The sequence below is a fragment of the Coturnix japonica genome, chromosome 2 (genome assembly GCF_001577835.2).
Source record: "Coturnix japonica isolate 7356 chromosome 2, Coturnix japonica 2.1, whole genome shotgun sequence".
Taxonomy (NCBI): Eukaryota; Metazoa; Chordata; class Aves; order Galliformes; family Phasianidae; genus Coturnix; species Coturnix japonica.
This window is the reverse complement of record NC_029517.1, coordinates 109,725,130-109,751,274: the sequence shown is the minus strand read 5'-3', so window position 1 is coordinate 109,751,274 and position 26,145 is coordinate 109,725,130. Positions and strand designations below refer to the sequence as shown.

At 41.6% G+C, this 26,145-nt stretch overlaps 1 protein-coding gene across 1 annotated transcript in view; it reads left to right on the top strand.

Annotated features, from left to right (window-relative positions):
* The window catches only part of ZNF704 (zinc finger protein 704), a 60,961-nt gene that overhangs the window by 5,006 nt on the left and 29,810 nt on the right, over positions 1-26,145 (top strand). The window contains exon 2 of the mRNA XM_015855876.2: positions 8,339-8,586. Within this exon, the coding sequence (XP_015711362.2) occupies positions 8,339-8,586 (248 nt within the window). The remainder of the gene's footprint in view (positions 1-8,338; positions 8,587-26,145) is intronic.

Sequence of the window (26,145 nt, the reverse complement as noted above, 5' to 3'; positions counted from 1 at the left end):
CCCAGTGACATAACCACGGGTGTGCATCCATTAGTCTCTTAAAACCTCTCTCCATCGGTCCTACTGATCCCTAAGTGTGACTTCAATCTACCAGAGGCACTTACCATCACTGGACACAGAATCAGAGCAGGTAAAACGCCTCAGTGATTGGATACCGAAGTGTGAAATTACACAGCTCATCGTTTTACCATCTCGAATGTATTTTTTAACGGAGTGGATAAAAGCTGACTTGAACTTTAGATAGGCAATGCAATTATGACAAGCAGTCATGAGATGGGCTGGTTACTTAGGAAATTTTCTGCTTCAGCAGATCAAGCCTCCATCACACTGACAGAGAGAACGTTGTATGGAAACCTTTGGTGAGCCAACTTGATCCTGTATACATACATGCCTTTGGAATGGCCAGAACAGTCTTTGAATTGAAAGTGTTTTTGAAGATGTATTTTATAACAAGTCTCTTCTGTATGTAATTGTGTCTAATGTAAATGCTGCCTAAGGAAAATATCAGAACCAGCTTCTTTACAGCCCAATGTGGTGCAGCTGTTGCTGACTATCCAGGTGAGCAGTGGTGCCTCACTAGCTCATGGCTCGCTGCTGCACGGGGCTCGTCTGGTACAGAGCTGGATGGGAAAAGCAGGATAGTTAATAATGGTGGAACTGAGGCTGCCAGGGATTTGCTTCTAGATGTGTGGCCAGCGATGTAGACAGCTGTCCTTCTTTCCTCAGGGCATGAGAGAAGAGGCTTCTTCTGCCCGTGTTCTTCCCACTGCTTCCTTTGGGATGGGGCTCTGGGTTTTACCTGCAGTTGCCATGTCAAGCTAACCCGTTTCATCAGTATAAAAGAGGGTAAAGCATCCCTATCCCTTCTGTCCTTCATTCTTCCAGCTTCCAGTGATGCACTGGTCTCCATTGGCTTGTGTTAAAACTTGCTGCATACTGCAGTGGGCTGCCTGAACTTGCCTAAACAGCTGGCAACCAATACAGCATCCTGATAGTGCGAGCAAAGAGGTGATAACATCCCAGCTGGGGCACGAAGGAGGAAAAAGAAAGGGAGAGAAGGGAGCAAGCCTTCCTCCTTTTGGGAACAGCATCTCTTTGGCTGGATGAGCTCTGCAGAGAACTTTGGGATTCATTCTTCATGTTCTTAGTGAGTGCTCTTCTCCTGTGAGGCAGGTTAGTCCATCCAGTTTGCCAGAGGCGTTGTGCCTAGAGACACTGAGGAAGCAAAGGTCACGTTTGGCCTCTGCACATTTCTGCTTGTGTTATTCCTTTGCCTGCAGGGGTACTGAAATGAAACTCTGATACCACTTTGCTGTGCAGTCAGACCCAAAAATAAGCTGCTCTGCTGGCACTCTGAACAGGAAAACTGTTCATGTTTTTGTCTGGAGCCAAACATAGCTTTGGGAGAACATCTGAACTGGTGGCAACACTCCTTATGTGCTCATCTCCTCTGGAGGGTCGTGCTCACTACGTCCTGACTTGAAACAAGTTAGAGAAGACAAGGATGTATGTATAATACTGATCATGTAATACAGTGTAAATGTGTCCTCCAGGCTCCAAGCTCCAGGGATCAGCTCTGACCCTTGAAGCTTTTATCCTCAGTGCCTGATATCGTTCAGAAATGGGATACATCTGTGAACATCATTCAAAAAAAAAAAAAAAAAGAAACAAACCAACCAAAAAGAAATAGGCAAAGGTCCTTATTTTCCACTGCGATGCTTAGGCAAATGGATTGAATTTCTGCAGCCTTTGAAGGGATTTGTAATCTCAAGTCTTTTATTTCTGCTGGCTGCTTCCAAACTTGGGCAGTCGCTTCTGGCCTTAGAAACCTCACACCTCTCTGTATCTGATTTGCAAGAGATCTTGAAAGTAAAGCTGATCTTTTTTTCACCAGGGGCACTGCTGTACATCTTGCTCCACACAGAGAGCTTTCAGATGCAGACAGATCAGATGAGTTTTCTTACTGAGCAGCCAGTGAGGCAGCATTTCCAACATCTTACTGCTGTATGTGGGAAGTTCTCTGCTGCCTCTCAGGTGCTTGGATTTTGGGAGTTTTACTTGCTTAACCCTGAATGAGATTATAGGATAAGTGATGGTGTTTCTCCATCCTGCTTGCAACCACTGCCTTTCTTGCTGATATTAAACCAGGAGAAAATGGAAAGAAACAGAGCTTCCTTTATGTCTTCATCAGTGCTCTTCAAGTTGTTAAAATCAAGGAGACAAAACATTAACATAGATTACTAGTATGTATTTTATTATGCATAGAATTTGTTGACTGCAGAGCAGGTGGGTGGATATTTCTGCCCACAACAGAGTCCATACAGAAGGATGTATTAAAGTACTTAAACCTAGAGCTGTGGTGTGCAGCTTCTTAATGTAGATGGTGAGGGTTGGCAAAGACAGCAGATAGTTTTTCATTAGCTTCTGTTACCTTCTTTACATCTCCTACAACAGAAAGAAATGGTCGTTTCAGGGAAGGTAGGTGTTCATAGGAAGACTGTAAAAAATACCTTGATGTGAGATTTCAAAGCTACAGCCACTGCAGCAGGAACACCTAATGTGATGGCACTCAGTAATTGCAGTTTGTGATTACAGTTAGCAGTGTAACAGAAATAAGAGCAAAAATTGCCTGTTGTTTGATTAATTTAACTGCTGCATTGTGTTATCACACTTGTTTTTAACTGTTTTTTCATACTTTCCTAGAGCTGGGCAGACAGACCTGGGTGTACCCAGCTCTTCCACTTTCCTTCTCGGTCGCCCTCCCCTGTCTTCTTCCAGAAGCTCATAGTGTCTCACAGGGACCTCCAACTCGCAGGGCCAGGCACGTATGCCACGCAGAGAAATGTGATAATTGTCTTAGTTAATTTTAAACTCTCCATTTGGGAAACCAATAATTGGAAAAGCAATTATGGCTTCCCATTTTGGGCCAACCTGCTCCTTCTTAATTCGTGTCTGGTGGAAACCTGAGCGGTCGGATGGTGGGCGTGTTTTTGTCTAAGCCCATGCACAAGTGAAAATTTCTGGCATTCATCTGGATGTGTGCTGATAGAAGAACATCTCAGATTGTGTTCTACACTTCTTGCAGATAAATGAGATGTAGCTCTGTAATGTGTGTGTCTGCAGGTACAGTGAAGTGATGGGAAGTGACTCCTGTTTTTGCTGCCTTGCGCCATAATGTGCATCTGTACAGCAGACATTTGGATTTGTGTTTTAATGTTTAGAAAACAAGTGCTCTGTATATATTCAGACAAATGATGCAGATACAGACTTTGTCCTAGCTAGGTTGAAAACAAATAGTACGGTCACACTGATAAATTGGAGAGAACAGGTATACAGTGACCTTAAGATGCTACATCTTAGGTGGTGTTAGAGATCAGTGGTTTACAAATGCTTGGAGTGATTAGATTAACATGGTTTATGTATAATGAGCAACCGCTGGCGAAGCAAGTAATTAAATGCAAAGTATGCTCCAGAATGTAATGATACATTGAAATTCAGGGCAGATTATTTCCAAGCATCATTACAAGACTGTCTTATCTCTTTGTATTCCTGTATGAATAGAGGTTTCTGGCTAAATGGAAATTCAGTCTGTGCAACGTGCTCTTTCCTTCTGGTGAGAACGCAGTCTTAGAATGGCAAAAACGAGATCCTTCTTACATAAAAGAATGCTGCTAAAATAACTCAAACAGCAAATAGTGTATGCAGTAGTAAGGATAAACCAAAACCTTTGTCCTCACGGGGATTCAATTTAAATATTTTTTACTTCTATGATGTTATCTCGGTAATAAGTTCAGTGTTTCTCATCGCTGCTATTCTGTTTGCTGTCAGCTCTGCTCCTGATTTCTTTCTTGTTCACAGAAATGGATAAGTTTATTGTTGCCCTTAGAACACAGCCTGCTGCTCAGGCTGTGCCTGAAAATAGTCTTGCAGGCATTGATCTCTTATTTTGGATGAATGTGTATCATGTCAAATGTATTCATTTCGTTGTTAATAATAGGTATGCATTAACACCTTCCATGAATAAAAATAGGCTGAAACGTATTGATTCGTCCTTTCTCTCCTCTGTTGAGCTGCGTATTTGTTCAGTGGTGAGTCAAAAGTGGTAGAGCCTTGTTTTAAAAAAATCCCATTACTTTTGTTTTCTCAGCAGATGGCAGCTTTAGTGGCTGTCCATAACACATAGCATGCTTGAGTCTGTTTCAGAATGAGGTGGCCACAAAGTTGGAATGGAAAGATAGCTTGTGAAATGCAATCGAGCTGTGTGGCATGTTGGTGGGCACTAAACCAGCTTGTGGCTGTCCTTGCTTTTCCTAGGAATCAGGAGAGGGCTTTCTAGTAGAATTACACCAACTGATTTCAGAGGCAATGAGGTAACATGCCAAAATCCCCATCTTGAACTGTGCCTCCCTTGGAAGCTATATGGTGTTACTATTGTATGTAAACAAAGGATCTCAACATGAAGTTGAAGTCATTTGTGTGTTGACAATGCAAATTTATCCTGGATGGGAGCAGTAAGGAAGGAGGTGTCCCTGCCTCTAGCAGGCTGTTGGAACTAGATGGTCTTAAAGGTCCCTTCCAACCCAAACCATTCTATGATTCTGTGATCTTAATGCCTTTTAAATGTTGGTGACCTATTTGAAAATAGCTATCTTCAGTTTTTAATCAGCAATACAGCAGAAGCAGAGGAAGGTGCTAAAAAGCCCACTGAGATTGTACTCAAGATGTGAATTCATAACCTGTCAAATTTAAGTCTTTCGGTTTGATTCTAAGTATATCTCTTATTATTTTGGTGCTTGCTGATCCCTTGGCTAGGTGGTTCAATACTTGAGCTGTTTGATCAACACGTTTATTGCTATTCAGGGCAAAATCTAAGATCAAATTTAACTGAAATTGGAGGAGACTGAAGTTTGACTGCAGTGTGATGGTTGTATCAGGGATATGCCCATGAGCAATATAGAAATGGACTGCAGATATGTTAAGGTATAAGCTATTCAAAAAATGCAGTCTGTACATCCTCCATAGCGAATAGAGAAAAAATTATGTGAAACTCCTCTAAAACAGCATTGATGGGGAGCGTGCTTGAATTTGGTCAGGACTTCCATTGCAGTGCATCAGCCTGATCAGGGCACATGAAATCGTGGACTGGCAACTGGGTGGTGACAAGGTACCAAGCACGGCTTTCCATAGGCAGGCCAAGGTGACTTTAGAAAAGAAAAAATGTAATGTGCTGATGGAAACACTAAAAATATTAACAGTGTGGTAATCATTTAACTGTGAGATTAAACTACTTGAGTTTAAGAATAATTTAGAAGACATTTAAGCTTAAAATAAGAACTTCAATCCAAATATATGTCATGGTCTTGGCAACTTTAAAGCAGAAAGTAAAACTTTTTCTGGTTTTGGTTAAGGAAAGTTTCTGGCTAGAAACCAAAGCAAAAAGTTCCTTTCAGTTTTCATAGGAAGATCACCAAACTCTCTGGCTGAAGCATCACCTGCCTCTGGTTTGCTAGAGCATGGCTATAGAGTACAGCACCATTGCACTGACCTTGGAGGGGGGGAGTACTTAAAACAAATTGAGGGTAGAGGCTTTGTAACCCCATTGTTGTCTCTGAAGAAGTTTGTGGAAACATTCCTGCTGTTAGATGTTGAAAACTTAAAGGAGTGTGATTGGGAGAGCCAGCACTTCTTGAAAAGGAGCAGAAAGAGTAACATCAGGTTAGGGCCCAAGTAGGTGCGAGTACCAGATCTGAGCTACAGGGAGGAGGACAGGGAACATTCAACTGTCATTTCCAAGTGTATCAAAAGTCTCACATGCCCGACAGTGGTAGGAGGGAAGTTGTCAAAGGGAGGTGATGGTAACTGCAGATAGAAACAAGGATATATTAAAATTTGCAGATCTTTTATAACGTGTATTTCTGTAACTGAGCTTCTAAGCAATGTCAGTTGCCTGAGGGCAGGTTGCAAAGCACTTGGCTCAAAGCAAGCTGAAGGTTACTGATGGCTTGAAGGGAAAAATATGCAAAGAATTGCATAGAAAAGCAATTACTTTACCATAAAGTGGCTCGAATGAGTGATAATTAATTGCTTACGGAAAAAACTATGCAGGTTTTTATCAGCAGTTGATACTGGAGGCAGTAAGGTGGCGAGTATTGAGGTATGTTGGCAAGAAAAAAACAAACCATTAGCTAGCAATATAATCGTGTAGTTTAACTACTTCCCAGCTAAAGGGAGAGAAATGCAAAGTATCAGCAGTGCTACCTGTGAGACTATCTGCTCATACTAGACATTCCACTGAGTTTTTGCTGCAGTGTTTGTGGCTTTACAGAACTGCCAAAAGCCTTGAAATGGTTAAAAGGCCGTGGTGGATTCATGGGGGGGAAAATGTTTCTGATAAGATAAAGCAGCTAACTTATCTGGGAAAATACGTTAGAAATTGGTAATGCTATCTCACAGCTGTGAATGATCGTGAAGCAGAGCTTGAAAAGCAAGAAGCCCCATTGGTTTATCAGTGGGTTTAGCAAAAAGGGAGAAAACTGATCAGTCAAATTACTGTGGTGTGTGATGCTCTCACATCAGTTTTGCTCATGTGTATGGCTGGATTTCCATAGGAAGGTCACATCCTCTTCCACAAAGGGCAGATGTCTCAAGTGGAATTGGTTCCTGTAGACATAGATGAATTCAAGGAAAGAAAGCTGTCTGCAAAGATGGAGAGTTACCAGACAGTAGCCACTGAATTCAAGTCCTGGCTTTCTGTCATCATCACCTGTTTTTAAAGGAGAAAAGATACTTTATCTGAAATCATAAAGGGGAAGTTGTAGTAGAAAGTGGCAATATGCTGGATGTTGGGTTTTTTTTTTTCCAATTATCTGTTGAAAATAGAAAAAACAAGCATTAGATGTGGTCTTCTGCCATTTCTGGCTATTTAACCAGTGGACCTAATCTATCCATTTGTTAGTGGACCTTCTGCAACTTTCTGAACAGCTGGATCTGTGGTTTTTGTCATTTTTCACTTTCCCTCTCATGGATAGATCTGGCTGTTAATTACGATGTATTGAAATATGAAAACCCAACCATTATTGGAATGCCCTCAGACCCTCAGAAAAGACCTTTCTGTAAAACTAAGAAGTTTTCCAAAAATACTCATTAGATCATAATTGGTTTATATTGTTTATATGTCTCTTAATTCTGTGATCACATGCTGATTGTTTTGTCTTCCAGGCAAATTTTCTTGGTAATGTGTCATCTGTTTGTGTGTGCAGAAGTGTAAAATGACTAATTCTTTGTACTATTTACATTCATAAAGTCACAATTTTAGCTTCTTACTTGAAACAACTGCCAAAAAAACCTTCCATGGAAACATGAGAATGAGAGACATTAAATCATTGGTCCCAAATACGACATACACATTGTGTAACAAAACAAAATTACCTTGGCAAGACTCTTCCCTTTGAATTGTAAATAGGTGAGACTGTTCTTACACCTGCCATGCTTTGAAAGCTGTAAATAGATGTGTGGGGAGAGGATGTATATATATTTGTATACATAGGTATTAATTACATGCACATTCATTTTTTGAACAATGAAAAGAAGGAGGAGTAAGTTGACAGAGTTTACATAGGAAAGGATTCCCGCTTATCTGTCCCGTTGATATTTGATGCTAATCCATCCTGGATCTCTCCACTGTAATAATATGTAGTAATATTAACAGGTATCTAAAAATCCACTTTGCAAGTCTTGAAGACTTCCGGACACCACACATGTGCTTTGGAAGCACATTTATTCCAGCCAGGTTGTTCAGTCCTCTGGTGGCCATTTGGCTTCAATGGAGGGGATTGCCACCCAGCTCCAGTCCTGAACTTCTGGCATGTTAGCGGTTGAAGCTTCTGATGTTAAAAGCACATAAATAATGGCTGTCACAAGCTCCTTAATTTCTTGATTGCCTTTCAGAAAGCTGTCTATGTAAATTCTGGCTTTTTAATGGGATTTTAGGTTGAGAACAGTTGTAATTTCTTTTGAATAGTTACACAGCACAAATGTGTGTGCATTAAATATAGGTTGTGTGTATTGTGGCTAACAGTGTTTCAGTTCCAGGACCTTTTCTATTTAGCATTAAGAGCTAGTGGATTGCTTTGCCAAGAATTGCTTATTTTCCTGTGCTATCTTTGACCCTATGGAGAAATGAATAGCAGTTGTAGAGTTTAGGAAGAGCGAAGAAATAGTATTTTCTGGTTCAGAGAGCTAATTAGGAGAAAATGTCCATGGAGGTTGGGTCTTTAACAACACCACCACTTTTTAGAAGACTAAGAGGAAAATTTAATGATTACTTTTAATTTTGCAGGCAACCAGCATCAAGCGTGAAATGACCTTCCCCGCATTTCAACAGGAGGATATAAGAACTGACATCAGTCAAAAACTGCCAGACCATCAGTTTCTCCTGTTCACCACGAAGGAGGAAGATCTAAAAACAGCAGAGACCAAAAAAACCAGCAGAGTTCATGAGTATGAAAAGGAAAACACTCGTTCTGTTTGTCTTCTGGAACAGAAGCGCAAGGTTGTTTCTTCAAATATTGATGTGCCTCCAGCAAGGTGAGGAAAGTTAGTTTTGGTTTGGTTTTGTTGTTGATTGTTGGGGTTTTTTATGCTTTTCTTGTGTGTTTGGGTTTTTTTTTCTTCCTGGTGGGATATTGAAGGCAGCTTTGCCAAGTGTACTGTGAGCAGTTAAAACTGGTATTCATATTTAAGCAGCCCAAAGTTGTTCTCAGCTCCACTACCTGAGAGATCTGCTAGGAAGTAGAAAATGGTAGTAGAAGGAGCTGAGGCAATCAGAAGTGTAGGACTTGCAATGGTCTTGCGATTATCATGTGCTGCAACTGAGATACACACAGAAGAGGATGTATCTTAACACGGCGAGACTGTTGACCCAGCTTCAGCTTTGCCTGATAAATAATCTTCTGAATGACACATTGGATCATCCCTACAGCCACCTATTACACAGAAATGTGCAGTGACTTGTTCTGGATATCGAGGTTGTAGTATCATATTTTCTGCTATCTGCTTACATGGGGGAGAGCTGAGTCATGACATGGTGCATGAAATGGATTAATAGAAAAAAGGAGGTGAGGAAAAGACAGTGCAGGGAAATCAAAACTGTATGAAATGGGAATTTAGGGATGTTGTTGTTGCTTTCTTAATTCTTATTCCTTGGATTTCTTGTGAATGCACATAAATTTTGGTGACTGCAGCACTGCACTTCTCATTATAAAATACTTACAGGGAAATATTTTGAGAAAAAAAAATATTCTTTTGTGTAAGTAGGTGAATATGAAATTCAGTTTCATATGGCTATACACACCATCTTGAGAACAAACTAAGCTAGTGTTTCAAAGTGCTATGAAAATGCAGTTTGCTGTCTGTTCTGTTTTAAAACCTTGATGGAGATGAGGAGATGATCAGTTTCGCTTCAGATGCCAAATTGAAGAGGAAGGTTGAACTTTACTAAACCCTGAACAATGTTGAGGTGGGTTAGAGACAAGTTCATCCTACTGCAAAATCTTCATTAGCAGGAGCATATGAGTATCTTCATAAGAGCTCTGGAGAAGCGTCTGCAAGAGGGTTGGTAACATGGAAAGGTATCCTTCACTTTGACCACTAAATGAAACAAAGTCCATCCCATCTCATCTTGTTCTTAACGATACCAGTGAATGTGAATGAAAATCTTTGTGAGGCTCTGTATTCAAATATTCAGCAGCTCAAAAAATATTGGCGTGATGAATGCTGCTTCTCAGACACCTGGCCTCAGTAGTACTGCAGTTCTTTGATTATTGCTCACAGACTATAAACGTAAAAGCATGTGAAGATATTTTATCGTGGTCTCTGGCATTTCAGGTGCTTCATACTAAGGTGTGCTGAAATTACTGTAGATGGAAATGTATAGGGGAGACGGTTGGGTTGCCATGTATGGAAAATGACAATCTAGTGAACAATGTGGACAATATAATTCTGTTCTTTGAGGAGGGATAGATCCATAGTATGTAACAGCCCAGCAGTAACGTAGTTTTCTGGAGGTTGGAAGGTGAGGGTTCTGGCTATTCTGTTGTGTTTGGAGCAGTGCCCTGGGCTCATCCAGGGAGGTGTCCTGACCATCACATTCCTGGCATACTGAAGGTGCTGCATAGGGCAGATCTTTAAAGTCATAGCGTCAGGCTAAATGTACCAGTATTTCATTACATACTGGAGAATGTTAATACTGAAATGCAAATCAGCTTTTAAAGCTGATTGTTCACATTTTTTGTTTCATCTTTCATTATACCTGCGGACCTCTCTGTCTCTCTCTGCTCCTCCATCAGAAGTTTCTGCTGGGTTAAATTAGAAGATCAGGGCTATTTTTTGTTGTTGTTTTTTTATTTTTAGGCTATTTTTAAAATTTTGGAATATAAAACTGAGATACGAACTTAAAAGCATGAAGTCTTTCCTTTGTCAGATCTCTTCCTTCTTTCATTGTGTACTAATACTGTGCAAGGTGTATAGCGTTCCAACTTCTCCAGCTCAGATGAGCCCAGTGAAACCGTTAGCTCAGTAAATGAGCTGTCTAATATGAAGCAAGGAATTCAGATTTCATTATCACTTTTCAAAGTGTAAATTTTTCATCAGTTTTGGTGCTTAGAGTACCGGTTTTGGAGAAAACGGTCTGACAACTCCACTTCAAACTGCAGTTATCTCTGAGAATTGAGATTTTATCTACAGAACAGAGGAAAATACATTTTTGTTGACCTGCAGTTCAACTACAAGCGATCAAACACAGAAAAGATCCCTGGGATCTGAGTAGTGAAAGGTCATTTTCTAATAAGAGCGGTGCCACGCAGGGGATAATAGCATTGCATTGTAGGCAGAAGGAAGCCCAGCTCTGCTGGTGTTCTGAGCAGCTACATCTGCAGAGGTCAGCTGCAATCAAAGATGATGTCCCCAGCAGGCAGTGGTGTAGAAGTTAGCAGAGCCTTTTCACTCATTTGTATTTTCATCAGTTTTGCACCAGAATCCACACTTACTCTCAAAGCAAGTCAGCAAGAAAGATGAGAAGCAGCCTGGACCGGTGGCAGCACAGATGGGAGAGCAAGAGTTAGGGCCTGGATAGCAATTGCAGTTCAGGTCTGGTAGAGGCTGCTTATATTGTGGGGACTGGATGGTGAGCAGCAGACCACAAGGGGTAAAGTTTCCTTCTTTCAAGTGAAACATAAGGGTAAACATGCGGAACTGATGGTGGGGTTGAAACTCCATTTAAAACAGATGTGATTTGACCAGCTGCATCTGGAAGCCCTTTGTAACTTCTCTGCATTTCTGACCTTACGTCAAAAAGATGTTACACCTTTTCTGGTGTGAGGGAAGGGAGCAACTTTAAACATCCAGAAGGGTTAGAGAGTCAAGGAAGGAAATGAACAGGCATCACTCCTGCCCTTCTAGGGGGTGGCAGTGTTTTAATAATTTTGTAAATTTACTAAATGATCTCAAAATATTGTGTAATATCTATTATCCACTTGCTATACCCCTATATTCCCTCCAGTACTGTATTTCCTCTGAACAAATAGAAGAAACCAAAATTTTCCAACTCCTGAACTTTCTCTACATTGTTTGTGTTGCTAAAGAAAAAGACAGAGCAAAAGCTCGGTCGCTTAATTCTAATAGTGAGAAAATAGCTGTTGTGCAATAAAAACCTCCAGTTCCTTGGCCTTGCTGGTTCACTATTAAGTAGTGCCACCTACAGTGACAGTCATATGCGTTGGATCTTCCTGTTTTGTGTTTCTTTGATTTTTTAAAGAGTTGCCCTGTTATTTCACAATAAATTTTTCATCACGTACCCGTACATTATCCACTAATTAGTTCTTAATTTATTGGAAAAATATGTGAAGGAATTGAAATAAAGTAGATGAAGTGTCTCAAGGAATTCTTTCTCTCATTGCTGTTTTATGCACTTCTAATATAGGCATAGAAACCTACAACAGAATAAATGGTAGCCATGTTTTCTGGCCACCATTGTAAGGAGACAGCTTAGGCAGTGTCGCATTTATTTCCCAGAGTGATTTTCTTGCCAGGTATCTCCAGGAACGTAGCTCTGGGCAACCTTCTGATCGGGCAGTTTGCTGCTGATCCCTGCGGCCCACTGGGTACGGCTGGTTGTGCAGCATGCATTTCAATGGGAACATTTGCATGTTTTCCTAGCCAAACCTCTCCAGGAGCCTGACTCGGAGATCAAAAGCAGTATCTGCTTAACTCTGATACCCTCACAATGAGGACTTCATGATGTACTTCCAAGAGGAGGAACCCAGCGATCACGTTGTGCTGTTTTGTTTGCCCAGAGGTCTTTATTCAGATGCATTCTTCTCACTCTGTTTTAGAAAAGCCCAGCTTCACTGAGGAAGAGCTCCTTTTCTATTTGCTATGTAATGTTGGCAGAACAGATCGATCAGGCAGCTTCAGAGGGAGTCAACTATTTGTTGGCTGCTGGTGCTTTCAAGGCAAATGGATGAAAACAGAAGGCCAAGAAAGCAGGCTGTGCTGCAGATTTATTGCAAGCTTCTGCAAACTTCCTTCCAGCTCCAAATCACTTCATTGAGACACGTTTCATCTTTTTTCCAACTACCCTTTGGACTGAATGTTCTCATCTCTTTAAGTTCTATTTTCTGTGCATTCATCATAGTTGGAAACTTTGAAACCCATTGTTTTTCATGTAATGAAAATTACACCCAGAGTAATTCCCATATTTCAGAGCTTCTGTAATAATGTTGGTAGCTGGCAATACCATGTGTTTAAAATCAGCTTCTTCAAATATCCGCAGCAGCTAATTATTGAAGTATTAAATTGTTGCTTTGTTTTGCTAGGCTTCTTTAGTTAAATTTGTGTGCAGCTTGATTGGATTTCACCCAAGCAGTCATTAGAGCTTGATTATGCTTAATATTGATGGTGAACTACTTGTCATGGTCTGCTGCAAAAAAGACGTGTCTTCTAGGATCCCATTGTTAGGGGGAAAAGAGGTTTAGACAAAAAGCAGTCATGTTCTTAAGTGTTTCTCTATGCTGCTTTCCAGTACTAGATTTTCAGACTGTATGTGTATATTAAACTCCAGGGGCCTTTGAAAATGACATGTAAGCAATGTAGCAGAAGTTGAATTGAAAAATGCAGATTAAATTGCAAGTAAAAACTCTGCAGGTGCTTACTGCAGTTACAACAGAGCCAAACTGTAATTCCCAAAGTCACCTTACTCGTCGAACTGAGATCTTCCACATCCCTTGCCTTGGTGTTTGTTGCCATGATAGATGAACCAGCTGCTTGAGATGCTGAAACAGAGAAGGGGAAAATGCCCGTAGATGTACTTGTGTCTGCATTTGAGCTGTGGAAATCTGACCTTTCACGTGATGAGGTGTGTCAGGTCTCAGTGATGCTGAGGAGCGGAGGATGTGATCATGGGGACTGTCCCATTCAAAGGGTGCTTGAACCTGGGGTGGCTGAGCTTGCTACCAATACTGTTGACACAGGCATAAAAATTCCTACGTCCTCACTGCCATTTGTCAGGAAGGATAGTTTGCTGAAAAAATTATTTGCATGTAGTATCCGTCACTGAAGAAGAGTTTACTCTTTGTGCATAATGTATCTCTGCTTTCTCTTCCATTGGATATTTTTGTCAGTCCTGCTTCATTCTGTTGTATTGCGTGCATATCCAGCCAAGAGCTTCAAGATCTCCTGTACATGGCTTTATGCCTACAATAATGGTTTCAGCTGGTAATGAAACTGGTTATGTGGCTCAGGCAGTTGACCTTCGTGACCAGTCTTAGATATATACTAGCTAGACTTTCTAGCAAGATTTTCGCAAGTTACTATTCTTGCTACAGTGTGAGTTTTAGATGAGATGATACTACTCAGAGATTTGTTTTTTTCAGTAATGCCTAAATCATAGTGAATATTAATCTGAAGGAAAGCTACTTCTCAGGAATACGTTGGTTTCTGCTTGGTGGGGTTTCTTGTAGCAACGAGTCATCACATAGACTTATTTGTTGTTCCTCTGTCTCTAAAGTGTAACCGATGCATCTTTTCTTCTGAAGAATACAACAATATTTTCATTAGGAGAGGAATTCAGCTATTTGGGGTTATGGCCAGTGTTAGTGTCCCTTTTCTTTTATTCTAGTAAAAACTAAACACGGACTGAATTGTTGGTGCAATGAATGATGGTCATATTAAGCTTTCCCACTGTCTGATACTGGAGTCGGTATTATTTAAGGTAATCGCTATTTTCAAAAGGAGGCTGAAAAGATTTTGCTTATGTCCTAATACGTAAATGCACACACGTGTAATGTATCTGTATGTATATACACGTAAATAAGTTCCCAGTTTCTCCTGAAAATTCTACTTTCAAAGCAATGAGGAAGATTTGTCTCCATCCATAGAAATGTCTTTAAAACCTTATTACCCTGGTAGTCAAGACAAAGGGCTGAATTATTTCATCTGTGTGACCAAAGTTGCCAATGGACAGTGATCTCATTATCAAGCAGATTTCAATGAATTCTTCTAATGTGACACACAGGAAAAATGTGTCCTTAATCTACAGGGAGCACTGGGCGCTGGTTCTTGAGGAGCTGCATTCAGCAGTCATTGCCGCTCTATCTGCTCGCTACCACTGTGAATGGACATCTTGTTCTCAGCTCTTCAGTTCCCTTAAAAAATGGAGTGTAATTTCAAAACACTCCTAAACAGCAGGCAATATTCAGTAAGGGTAATGTCTTTGTGGTTTGTGTTAGCTGTGGAGCAAAAAAAAAAGTCCTGTTGAAATGCCATCTGTGCTGAGAAAAAGTCAATGGATATGTGGTTTTTAACTTGTGTAGCTGTGAGACGTGCAAGAATGGGTTTCCGTGTATGTGGTTGTGTAGAAGCATATTTGTAGCTACCATTTTATTTAAACGCTATAGAGCTACAATATTCTGGCTTACATGGTGATCTTCAGTACTGTATCATGCAGGTCAGGAAGGACACGGAGCTTGCCCTTCTGAGACAAGTTCTAACACTGATAATTTTTTCTCAGATATTTGTAGAAATTTCTGTTTAACTTCTCTAGCATAGTCTCCATGATAACACTAATTTCACACATGAAAAGAATTAGGTAAAAAGTGCGACTTTTCTATATTTATAATAATGTGCTTTCGTTATGTTCAAGGGCTTTTTGGTACTTCGTTTATATTCCTGTGAAGATGACTCTATTATAAGGCTTATTGAACCCCACTGATTTTATTCCGTACATAAAGTGTATCATTGGTTTGCATAGATGAAAGGCCATTTTTAAGGTGATTTTTATTAACTTCTGTAACAAATATTTTTCTGATCTCTTTTATATAGAGATTTTATATTCATATGGTACCTGTTTTACCTGTTACTAGTGGAGTTTTTATGATAACAGGAGTGTGAAAGGATGGAGCACTTAGCCTAAATACTGATATTTCAACATGATTAGGATATGTATGTATGTATATACGTGTGCCCCAGTGGGGACAGACTGAGAGAGTTGGGGCTCTTAAGTCTGGAGAAGAGAGAGGGCTCCTGGGAACCTTATAGAGTTTCCATCACCTGAAGGAGGCCTATAGGAAAGCTGGGGAGGGACTTTTTATAAGGGCACATAGCAACAGGTTGAGGGGAAATGGTTTTAAAGTGGAGGAGGATGGATTTAGACTAGATATTAGAAAGAAATTCTTTACTGTGAAGGTGGTGAGACACTGGTTGCTCAGGGAGGCTGTGGATGCTTCCTCCATGGCAACATTCAAGGCCAGGCTGGATGGGGTTTTAAGCAACCTGGTCTAGAGGGAGGTGTCCCTGCCTGTAGCAGGGGGTTGGAACTGGATGATCTTAAAGGTCCCTTCCAACCCAAACCATTCTGTGATTCTGTGATCTTATTTGAAACAGAACCACATCTTTCTGTGGTTTCAGCAGTCTGCTGAATATGAACTGAGTACATCCAACTCATCCCTTTTTCTCCTTGATAGTTTTGGAAGAATATGAGAGCAGAAGTGTCGTTAGGTACGCAAGGTCTGCATGAAGTAGCTGTCATTTTGTTGCTAGTGTTTCCAAGTCGTGTACTTGGCCTAGTGGTTGACAGCGCACTGCACAGAACATACATTGCAGGCATTCTGCACCACAGTGTTGGTTCCATATGGAAAGCACAGTGAATGCATGTGTCTTGCAAGCTTGCAAGTCAGTGTATTTTTAGCACATACTAAATGACCATTCTACAGTTTTCTTGCGACTGTAAAAACTAGTCGCTGTTCCTCACGTGCACCAGACAAGCTCATTAGGCAGGAAGTTCTGTGATTTTATATATGCCTTTATTTTAAGTTCTGTTGTGGAAACTCTTGCTGTTGATGCGATGCCAAGTCTGCAGCATCCACCGGGACACTTCAGACCAGTACTATCTTTGGTAAACCAGGAGGAAGCTCTGGGTGGAACATGAACTTATGTTTCATCTGATCCCGTAGGAAACTGCATCCTGTAGCGCTTTGCTGCTCCACCATGCAGTGAAAGCGGGTGAAATGAGTTGAGACATCTTGCTCGAAACATTCCCAAGCAAATGTATGTTTACACTTTCCATAGAAGTGACGTTTAGAAAAATAACTCATTTTGGGATAAAACATTCGCTGTTGGTGGCTGTGTGTGAAATTGTTTGTTTGGTAACCACATCTTCAAAACAGCTCCCTAGGGAGCTGAAGTAAAGAGTATAGAATAACATTGCCAGAAAACAGTAGCAGAGTGTTTCTCTTTTTATTTATGCATCATCATATGCTGGATGCCTGGCAGTTGCAATTGTATCAAGGAGCATGGCAGACGTTCAGTTGTAGCTGGGCTCCTGACCTTTGTTATCCACCAGCAGCAGAGGTAGCGTCATTGTGGTTAGCTGAGCTGTTTCCAGTGCGATTTTATCTGGAACATTCAGCAAGAGCCATTTCCTTGAGCACTGGTAAACATCCAGCTGCTGCTGGTGGCCTGCTTGTAGTTCAGACCTGTCTCCTACCACACACCTCACCTTCAGGGCCTTACTTAACTTGTAGACAAAGGAGGATCTGTTACTATCTCTTGCCAGTCCCTGGTGCAAATATATGCAGCAATTTTTTATTTTTTTTTCATTTTATTATGTGTTGTTCTCAGTAAGAAGACTGGAGAGAAAATCGATGTTGTATATTCAATACTGGTCTTAGAAAAATAAACCAGTTATGTACTATGCTTTTATCATTAACATTAGAGCAGTACAGAAACAAGCTTTCAATTATGTTTCAAATTATGACATAATGTTCGGCATTAATAAGCATGGTTTGTATTGGTCCTACAGATAGAAGATTTGAATTACATTATGCAGCAAATGTTGTTAGTAATCTCGGTTGGTTTTTTTTTTCCCTTTTCCTTATTTCCATTTTTGTTCGGCAACCTGTTGTGCAGACACCCAAACTGTTCTCAGTATTAATTAAGTAAGATAGCCTGTCACTATTACAGGATCTGGAGGGGCTGAGCTGCACAGACAAGCCAGGGAAGGATGCACCTGCTTTGAAACATGTCTGAAGAGGCAGCAGTTGTCCTGTGTGGCAGAACTGCTCTGCACTGCTGGGGATTCTTGCTGTGTGAGAGGGAGATGTGGTCATTTCTGGTCTCAGTGTGTCTGACATTACCCTGCAGTAGAAGAGGCCACTCAGGTACAGCTGAGGAGGTGCTGACTGCACTGGCTCCACTGATGTGATTTGTTAGCATCCTTTGGTGCCACGTGTGCCTTTTGAACCACTGTTGGCTCTAGTGGTACTGGTACCTTGTGATCCTAGCAGTACGCTTTTTTAATATATTTGATATCAAGTAAACAGGAAATACAGAGAACAAAATCTTTAGTCAGATGTCAAAACTGAAACCAGTTCTTCCTTCAGTCCATCCTTACGTCAGGTTGCAAATATTGCACTATGATGTTTCTGCTTCTTAAATTAAAGTTTGCCCAAGCTAAATCTGTCCCTTGATATCTTGCTGACTTGCTAAGCGTCTGGCCTAGAACTGCGCTCCTACTTTCGAAACCTCGTGTTGACTCACTGTGCCTTGCAGCTTCCCACGTACCCATCTATCGCTACGTGCTGTGTTCCTCCCACTTGTTCTCCCCTTCCTGCTCCTGTTGTGGGTATGCCTCTGCTCCAACCATCCTGTAAAAAACAAGCAAAGCTCCAAACCTCACTCTCTTTCAAATACTTTACATATTGAACAGATGCGTTTCTAAAACCTTCCTTTCAGCTCCAGTGAGGAATACATTTTTCTTCCTCTCTGCCTTTAACATTGTTCAAAAGATGCAGTTCCAAGTATTCTGAAATTACTCTCTGCTTGCTTTTATGATACGTTACATAAGCAACGGTTAGGATAAATTATACTGTGCTGAACTAAGGAGAATTGCATTGTTAAGAGCTCCTTGTCTTGTGTGATGCACTGAGTATATATGCGTGCATGGAAAATATCCAGACAATCTTTCTTGCCCTAATGCACTGGAAGGGAAAGCAGTGTGAGTTGCTTACTCACCAATGGGGTAGTTAAAACTTGGTGAGTAACGCTTGTGGTGAGGCCCAGAACAAAGTATGTGTACTGATATACTGTATATACTAATATACGGATATACTGTCTTACTTTATAGCCTTGCCTTGTTTACAGAATTGCTGTAGTTTTAATTTAAAAATATTTGAACAGATTTTAACAACCTTAAACTCATACCGCGTTCTGTTTAAAAAATATGTTCAATACTTTTCCAAACTCTGTCTTTCGGGAGATGCACGACTGCATGTTTTCTTTCTGGTGTGTTGCCAGATTTCCAGTATCATCATCTGTGCCAAATAATTGCTCACTTATTATAGAAGAAGCTTAAATATTGTCTCGGAGATATGCTTAGGAGATGCCAATATGGTAGATATTGGCATGTTCTGATGTATAGCTCTGGAACAACAAAATCAAAGCAGGAAAACTCCTCCACAGGTCATGTATGTCTTCCCTGGCCCGCTAACAAGAACCAATAAAACTGAAAATAAATAGCGATGCCAAGAGTACGCCTTCTAAAATGGACATCCCATCTCCTGGGACATGAATTCTGTTTTCTTGTGTGGGGCAAGGTGTGGGTGGAGGTCCCCCCCAGGAGCTGGCTGATGGGGTTCAATGAGGAAGGGCCAGACTCCATTTAGCAGATATTTGTGGTGGCACGGCCTGTGAGAACGTCACAAGCAGAAACTTGGGATGCCTGTGGCTCTGGTGTTATGTGTGGGGAATTTGAGGATCGTGCCCTTTAAGCATCAACATTTTTTTGTGGCTTTATTTATTTGCTTTCCCTGTCTCTATTCTCCAGTTTCAATATAGAAGGTAAAATAGTCCTCCCTGGTGAAGAAGGTCGCGCAAACTCGATGGCTGGTCACGTTGAGAAACTCCATGTTACGAGAGCGTCTGATAAATAGGTGACCCTGATGGCATTGCCAAGTGGGAATAGAAGTAGTAGGTTCTGGAAACTGAATCCAGCATTTGTTTTCTGGGAAAGAGAGCGTAATATTTTCCACATTAGCACATTGTATGGGCTCAGGGTTGGACCTCACCCAATCTGTTGTAGTTCATGTGTGGCTGGGAGCCCAGAAATGCCAGCTCTGTTCACGAAGGATGGCACTAAAGCTAGTTTAGATAGAGAAGGCACACCCGTTGTTCACTTGTAAAAGCCAAAGTCTCATCGGCACTGCCAGCTCCACAGTTTAAACTGAGATGTCTCTTCTTTATCATGTGTTTATGTTGAGCGGTTGTGTTGTGTTGAGTTTAGAGGGAGGCAAGCCTCTTTTAGTTTTCACTCTGCTAATTTGTCTGTAACCAGAGATTGCTATCAGTGCTTAATGCACTTCAGCTGCTTCTCCTGCCTCTGCCTCCTTCCCTGAAACCTCCCAAATACACAAGGTCTCCATGCAGCACGGTTCTGTCAGAGCCCAGCAGGAATGCTGGGGGTGCACAGTGCTCTGAACGCTGTTACAGGAGGTAGAATGGAGATGCGTGGCTTTGCGCTCAAAAGGAAGTGTGGGGCTGTTGGCAGCTGTCCATGCGTGCAGCTTTGAAACTTTGGTGGCTGCTCGCTGTTGTTCTGGGGTGGTTTTGACAAACTCCAGATTGCAAAGTAGCAGTGATGAAGCATTTGGTTTTTTTATAAGTCAATGATATCTGTACGTATGTATATCTATAAGGAGCGTGAATTTGTGATGACTGAGGTTTACATGCATCTCATAGTTTGTTTCTTTTTCCTTATCCCAAATATACTTCGTTTTCTTTGGGAATAACATTCAGGTTAGGGATGGGAGTGGTGAAGCAGACGACCCTATTAAATCTCTGTAAAACTGGAACACTATTTTCTCCTGAGTATTTCAAGTGTGTTGTCTGGGTGAAACTTCTGGCATCCAGAAGCTGGGCACTTCAAGAATAGCCATTTTGCTGACTATGTACAATAAGAAGCATTTCCTGCATGCTTTCCCTTGTCCATGTGTATGTGCTATTATGAACACATGCTCCACCACGTTTGTGGGTATTGTGCTGGGTGATTTAAAAGAGAACGTACCTTTTGCTTCATAAATGAACTTTTTTGGGTAGGAAAAGAACAGCTTTTGGAAAAAAAAAAAAGAATTACTCAGGTATTGATACTTTCAGAAGTTCATGTGCCCACTTAAGTGTGTCCAAGACAGCAACTCTCCTTTTAATAAAAAACAGTAATGCTTAATGCAGTGGTTTTATTCAGTGCTGCATAGGTACTAACACATATTAAAATAAGTGAGAGCAGTCGGTAAACCTGCTTTAAAGATGTGTAGAAAGTGATATAATGGGAGGAAGTGGCCACACAGCGTGGCAGGGACTCTGTGAGGGTTAGAAGTAGACAAAGCATTGTGTTTCGCTGCAGTAAAGATGTAAAAGAAAAGAATAAATATCAGTCATTGTTGTAGCTTAGAGAGAGCTCAGTATCTCTGATGCCAACCCTTACTTTACTTACCCAAGTATAACCTCACTTTCCCAACATACAGAAGCAAACAAACGAAGGAGAAATGGTTGACAACCCTGTCCATAGCAAGTGGGTTGAAACTAGATGGTCTTTAAGGACTCTTCCAATTCAAATTGTTTTATGATTCTGTGATGTTCAGGTAAGAAAACATGCTCCTGAGCCTGTTGCTACCCGTGGTGCAGACCATGGGGATGTACCAGGCAAGTCCTGCAGCAAGCCCTATGTGAGCAGAGGTGCTCAGAGCACTCACACCACATCAGGCACTCACCAGCCACGGCCTCATCTTTGTTTAGGGTGACTCTACAACCTGAGCATCCTGTCACAAGGAAATACTTCAAGGACTCAAACCTTGGTTAGGCGACTGCATGCTTCAGCAAAGGAAAATCTTGTATTTAATAATGCAGTGATCTGAAACACTGCATTTGTGACCTTCTGGGCTGTTGTTTATATCTAGTAGCTTGAATTAATTGAAGTTCAGACCAAGGGAGCTCCCCAAAAGCAGTACTGCCTTGTTGTATTGAAATAGGAGGAGCTGTATTTAACCAAAGTCAACCTCTCTTTTACAGCAGTCATTAGGGACAGGAGGAGCTCAGAAGAGCAGAGTTAGCGCTCTCTTCATTATGCTGACGCTGTAGAAGAAGCGTTTTAGAGCAGACTTGGCTCTACATTAAGACCATTTTTTTCTTTTTTCTTTTTACTAATGACAGGAGCTTTGGTGAATTGGTAATTTCCCCTGTTTAACCGGACCAGTGCACGTCTGTACTGACTTCATTTCTCATTTTCTGCTAGCGATATTTTGTAATGCTTCACTAGCAAATAAAATAGGAACTGCATGAGCAGAGAAACGAAGTAGTGGGCGTGGAAGCATAATTTCGTGTTCTTGTGCAACTTCTGAAGTCAGGGGTTAGCCTCAGGGCCCTTCTTTTCCACCCACCAGCACTTAGGATCTCTGCTGGCATTTCCATGTCTGCTCTCTCCCTCCCCTGCTCACTGCTGATTTTGTTCTTTGGATGGCTGTTGCCTCTCCATCTCACCACTGGAATTTTCCCTTCCACCGGAGAGCCTTGCTTCTCCTTGAAACCCTTTATTCCTTTCCTCTCCTGCCTTACTGCAGCACTCTCTTCATTTTCCAGTTTTCAGCGCTGTCTGAAGTATTTTAGAAGGTCTGTGATGTTACTTCTGGCCATCTTGGCTCTGTAATTTATTGTGTATTCTCCGCATACTTTCCTTATGCCAAGCTCTTACACTGTTTGCTGTGGCTAACACAGCCTCTTTGTTTCACAGGTTTTCGGATCTTCTTAAAGCTTCTGCCCAGTGTTACATCACAACCTCTGTCTGCTTTTTGGACATGGACCTTATTTTGCAGCTGGTGCAGAAATGCTGCTTCTTCCCATTACGGTCCTTATCTTGAGAGGCTGTTGGCTCTGATCTTGCGTTCTGCAGATAAGAGTTGTAAATTAATACGTATCATTAAGAAAAAGCCACACAATCTTGCATGCAATTATAGAGTTACTATGAGTTTTTCTAAAGCAACCTTTAAAAAGTTGTAAAGAATTTAAGCTTACTGTCTGTGTAAACTGCAGTAATATCATTACTACAATAACTTCTCCTTTACATTCCATGCATAATTAATTATTATTTTAAAAGACTATTAATAATAAATAATCAAACCAAGCCCATCACTTTGCCTGGGAATCATTTTATGCATTTCTTGAGAATGCAGAAATACAAGTCCTCTATGTGAGTATTGTCATGTTGTAACTCTTCATTTACATATTTTCTGCTCCAAGAGGCTGATTGAACACTAAGACTGAAATTGTATGCCATTAGTCACTGAGTTGCGTTAAATCTTTTGCTGGGGCTGTATGCAGATGGAGAGAAAGGTGGGGTAAAGCTTAGTTTTAACTTGTTTTCCTAAACTACAAATCTAAAATTGCTTTTTTAAGTGGAGGTACTACAGATGTATTTTTTAGCATCTTCTGTGTCAGAGTAAGAGCGCAGGAAGATAAAACAGTGTGTTGCTTCATCTGAGCTTTCTCTTTCTGCTTAGCAATTTTCCAGGTTAATCTGAAGCATCCGGTTTTGGGGAGAGAGGTTCTGGATTGGTGGCACAATGAGAAGAATGAGGAATGAGGGTCAAGTGTGTGTTCTGTGCTGTGGTAGAGTGAAGCCACAGAACTGGGATCTGGGGGCTGATTGCCAAAGAGTCTGATGTTAAAAAGGGAGATTTCAAAACAGTTCTTTACAGTGCAAAGTCTATTTATGCCATCCAAAATCTGCACTTGGAGCAGAGGAGATGTTTTGGCTTGTTTTCCTCTGCCGCTTGTTTTCTGACATCTCAAGCGTAGCACCGTGCAAATGTTTACATAGTCAGAGACAGGATTCCTCGGAGGGGAAGGAGATTCCGGGGGGAGCTGATGTGTCTGAGCACCCATTGCTTCACTGCCTTTCATTTTCTCTGATACCACCATCTCTGCCCTGAGCTACCAGCCAGTGTTCAGTGCTGTCAGGTGGAGCAGGAGCTGTGTGAAGCTGTGCATCTCTCACTGGAGCACTTGTGATTTCCAGAGGCCTTTTTCAATGGGCTGAGACAGAGTGAGGGAGGGGTGATGTACTGCTTCCGAATTACAATCCTGTTCGGTCTGCTGTCTCCAAACAAAATGCTTCCTTGCTTGCGGCCTGCCTTCCTGCTGCCCATCCCAGGGGAAGGCCTCTCCTCATGGGATGAGGTGCGCCAGCTTCTGCTTCTCCTATCTCTAGCCCCAAAGTCTGACTTTTTCCTTCATCTTCTGCAGGAGGCTGGAGCTCTTTGCTACCTCCTTGTACCATCTGCCAGCCTCCTTTCTCCTGCCAGGGTTTCTGTGTGCTCCTCGGAGCCCCTCTGTGTGGCCAGGCCTGGTGCTGCAGGCCTCCTGTGCTGCTCAGCTGGAGTGTGTGATAACTGAGCTCCTGAATGGATCTTCACGTCCATGTCCTTAATGTGCCACTGCTGACAGATTTACTGTTTCTGTGTCTTTTGTCATTTTATATTTTTTCCATTCACCTAGAGAGCTATATAATCTCTTCATGAGAGCCCTGTTTGAACTCACCTGTCTGACATGAGCAGGAGCCCGCTGTATGCCTATACTCTATCAGCAGTCCGTATGAATCCTAGAAAATGAACTGTGGCAAACCCATAAGTCTCCAGGGGCTGGTTTCTGTCACTCCTGGCAGTGGACAGAAACCTGTTCCCTTGACTTTGGCCAGGCTACAAGGCAAGGGGTGATACTGCACGTTCCAGCTACGTTAGTTAGCTTTGGGTATGTTATGTCAGGTTGTTTTAATAAAGGCTTTTAAAATCCCTTTGTGTCCCATCCAGCTTGTTTCACAGTAACAGCACCTGGCCTTTGTAAGTAGGCAGAAAAAAAGAATATGTCTCAAAAAAAGTGGAAATGGCAGGAAGTATAATTTTGTTGTCTGCTTTATCCAGAATTAATGGTGAGAAAGTTTAAAACTTCTCTTAGAATTTCTCTCTTTTGTGAAACACCCATTCTCATATGGAGGTTTGTAAGATATGCCCTGACTACAATCACAGAATCACAGAATCACAGAATGACCTGGGTTGGAAGGGACCTCAAGGATCATGTAGTTCCAACCCCCCTGCCTGGCAGGGCCACCAAACATACACATTTACTAGATCAGGTTGCCCAGGGCCCCGTCCAAGCTGGTCTTGAACACCTCCAAGGACGGGGCATCCACAACCTCCCTGGGCAGCCTGTTCCAGGGCCTGACCACTCTCCTAGTGAAGAACTTCCCCCTAACATCCAACCTAAATCTTCCCTCTTTTAACTTAAAACCATTTCCCCTAGTCCTGCTATTATCATATATTATTATATATTATCACAATACATATGTGTGTGTGTGTGTGTACACACACAGACATGTAGTGTGTGTATGTAGATCTAATGCAGCCCTTACTCAGTGGAGACTATTTGCAACAGCAGTAAGAAACAGGAGCATGAGGTCTGGCTCCTGTTCTGTTCTGTGCAGTGGTGCTGCCTACACCTGACAGTGGGCTTCGCTTTCTACTGTCATCACAAATGTTACAGATTTCAGCAGCAAAATAACTGTATTTCATTGAAGAATATGAAATAGACCTAAATAGGTCTGTTAATAAAAATGCTTGCTATGTTGCTGAAGTTAGTAAAGCTTGCTAAGGCCCTCACCTGGCCCTTTCTGTTCCTGGGTAACTAACAGGGCACCTTGGGTTTCTGCAGGTTCACTGAGCTCTTCATTCACATACATTACTTCCATCTGTGGGCTTCTTAATAACTGCTTTGTTTGTTGAGTTATCCCATACTTTTTGAACTAGTCTGATCCGAGTGCAGTTTCATTCTGTCCCTGGATAGAAAGGTATGTTCTGTTGTGTCTGTGCTGAAGCTGTGACAACCTAACAGGACGAACACTGGATTTAGTGGCAGGTCCTTCCACTTTTTTCTTCCACCTGCACTAAGCTCTATATAATGATCTCTATTGGCAAAGGCTATGTGAAAAAGCTGCAGAAAACCTGTGTAGGGAGGAGGAAAGTGAGTGAGTGTGAGCATGTATGTGCGCACGCGGCTTTGCAAGCATGATGTCATCCTCATTTGCACTGCTTGGGGATGAGCTCATCGGGGAGGGGTCTTGCAGATTTACAGCTGTGCCAATTCATCTCTGTTTGGATTAACATTCTCCAAGCTCCCTCCTTGAGCTAAACAACAGGCACTGCGTTATGAATTATTTAAAGACCTATGAGAGCTTCTACTAAATAAAATGGAGTGTCGGTGGAAAACAAAAGAGTGAACTCTGTGTTTTGCTTTCACTGTGTTGTTAGAAAGTGGCAAGACTACCATTCCCTAGTGGATATGTGGGTTGTACTATACCCATGCCGTATTTTATTTCTTTCTCATGTCCTGTTCCTTAGCATTTTTGAGGTACCAGCAACAGTCTGAGTTGTGTTTTTGTAGATGGTGGATGATATAGACCCTATATAGAGAGTGAGAGAAAGATAGACCTGTTGCTTGTTTAGGTACCGTGTAGCATTGGTAAGACTGTATTATTCCACTGTGTAACCAGGTAAG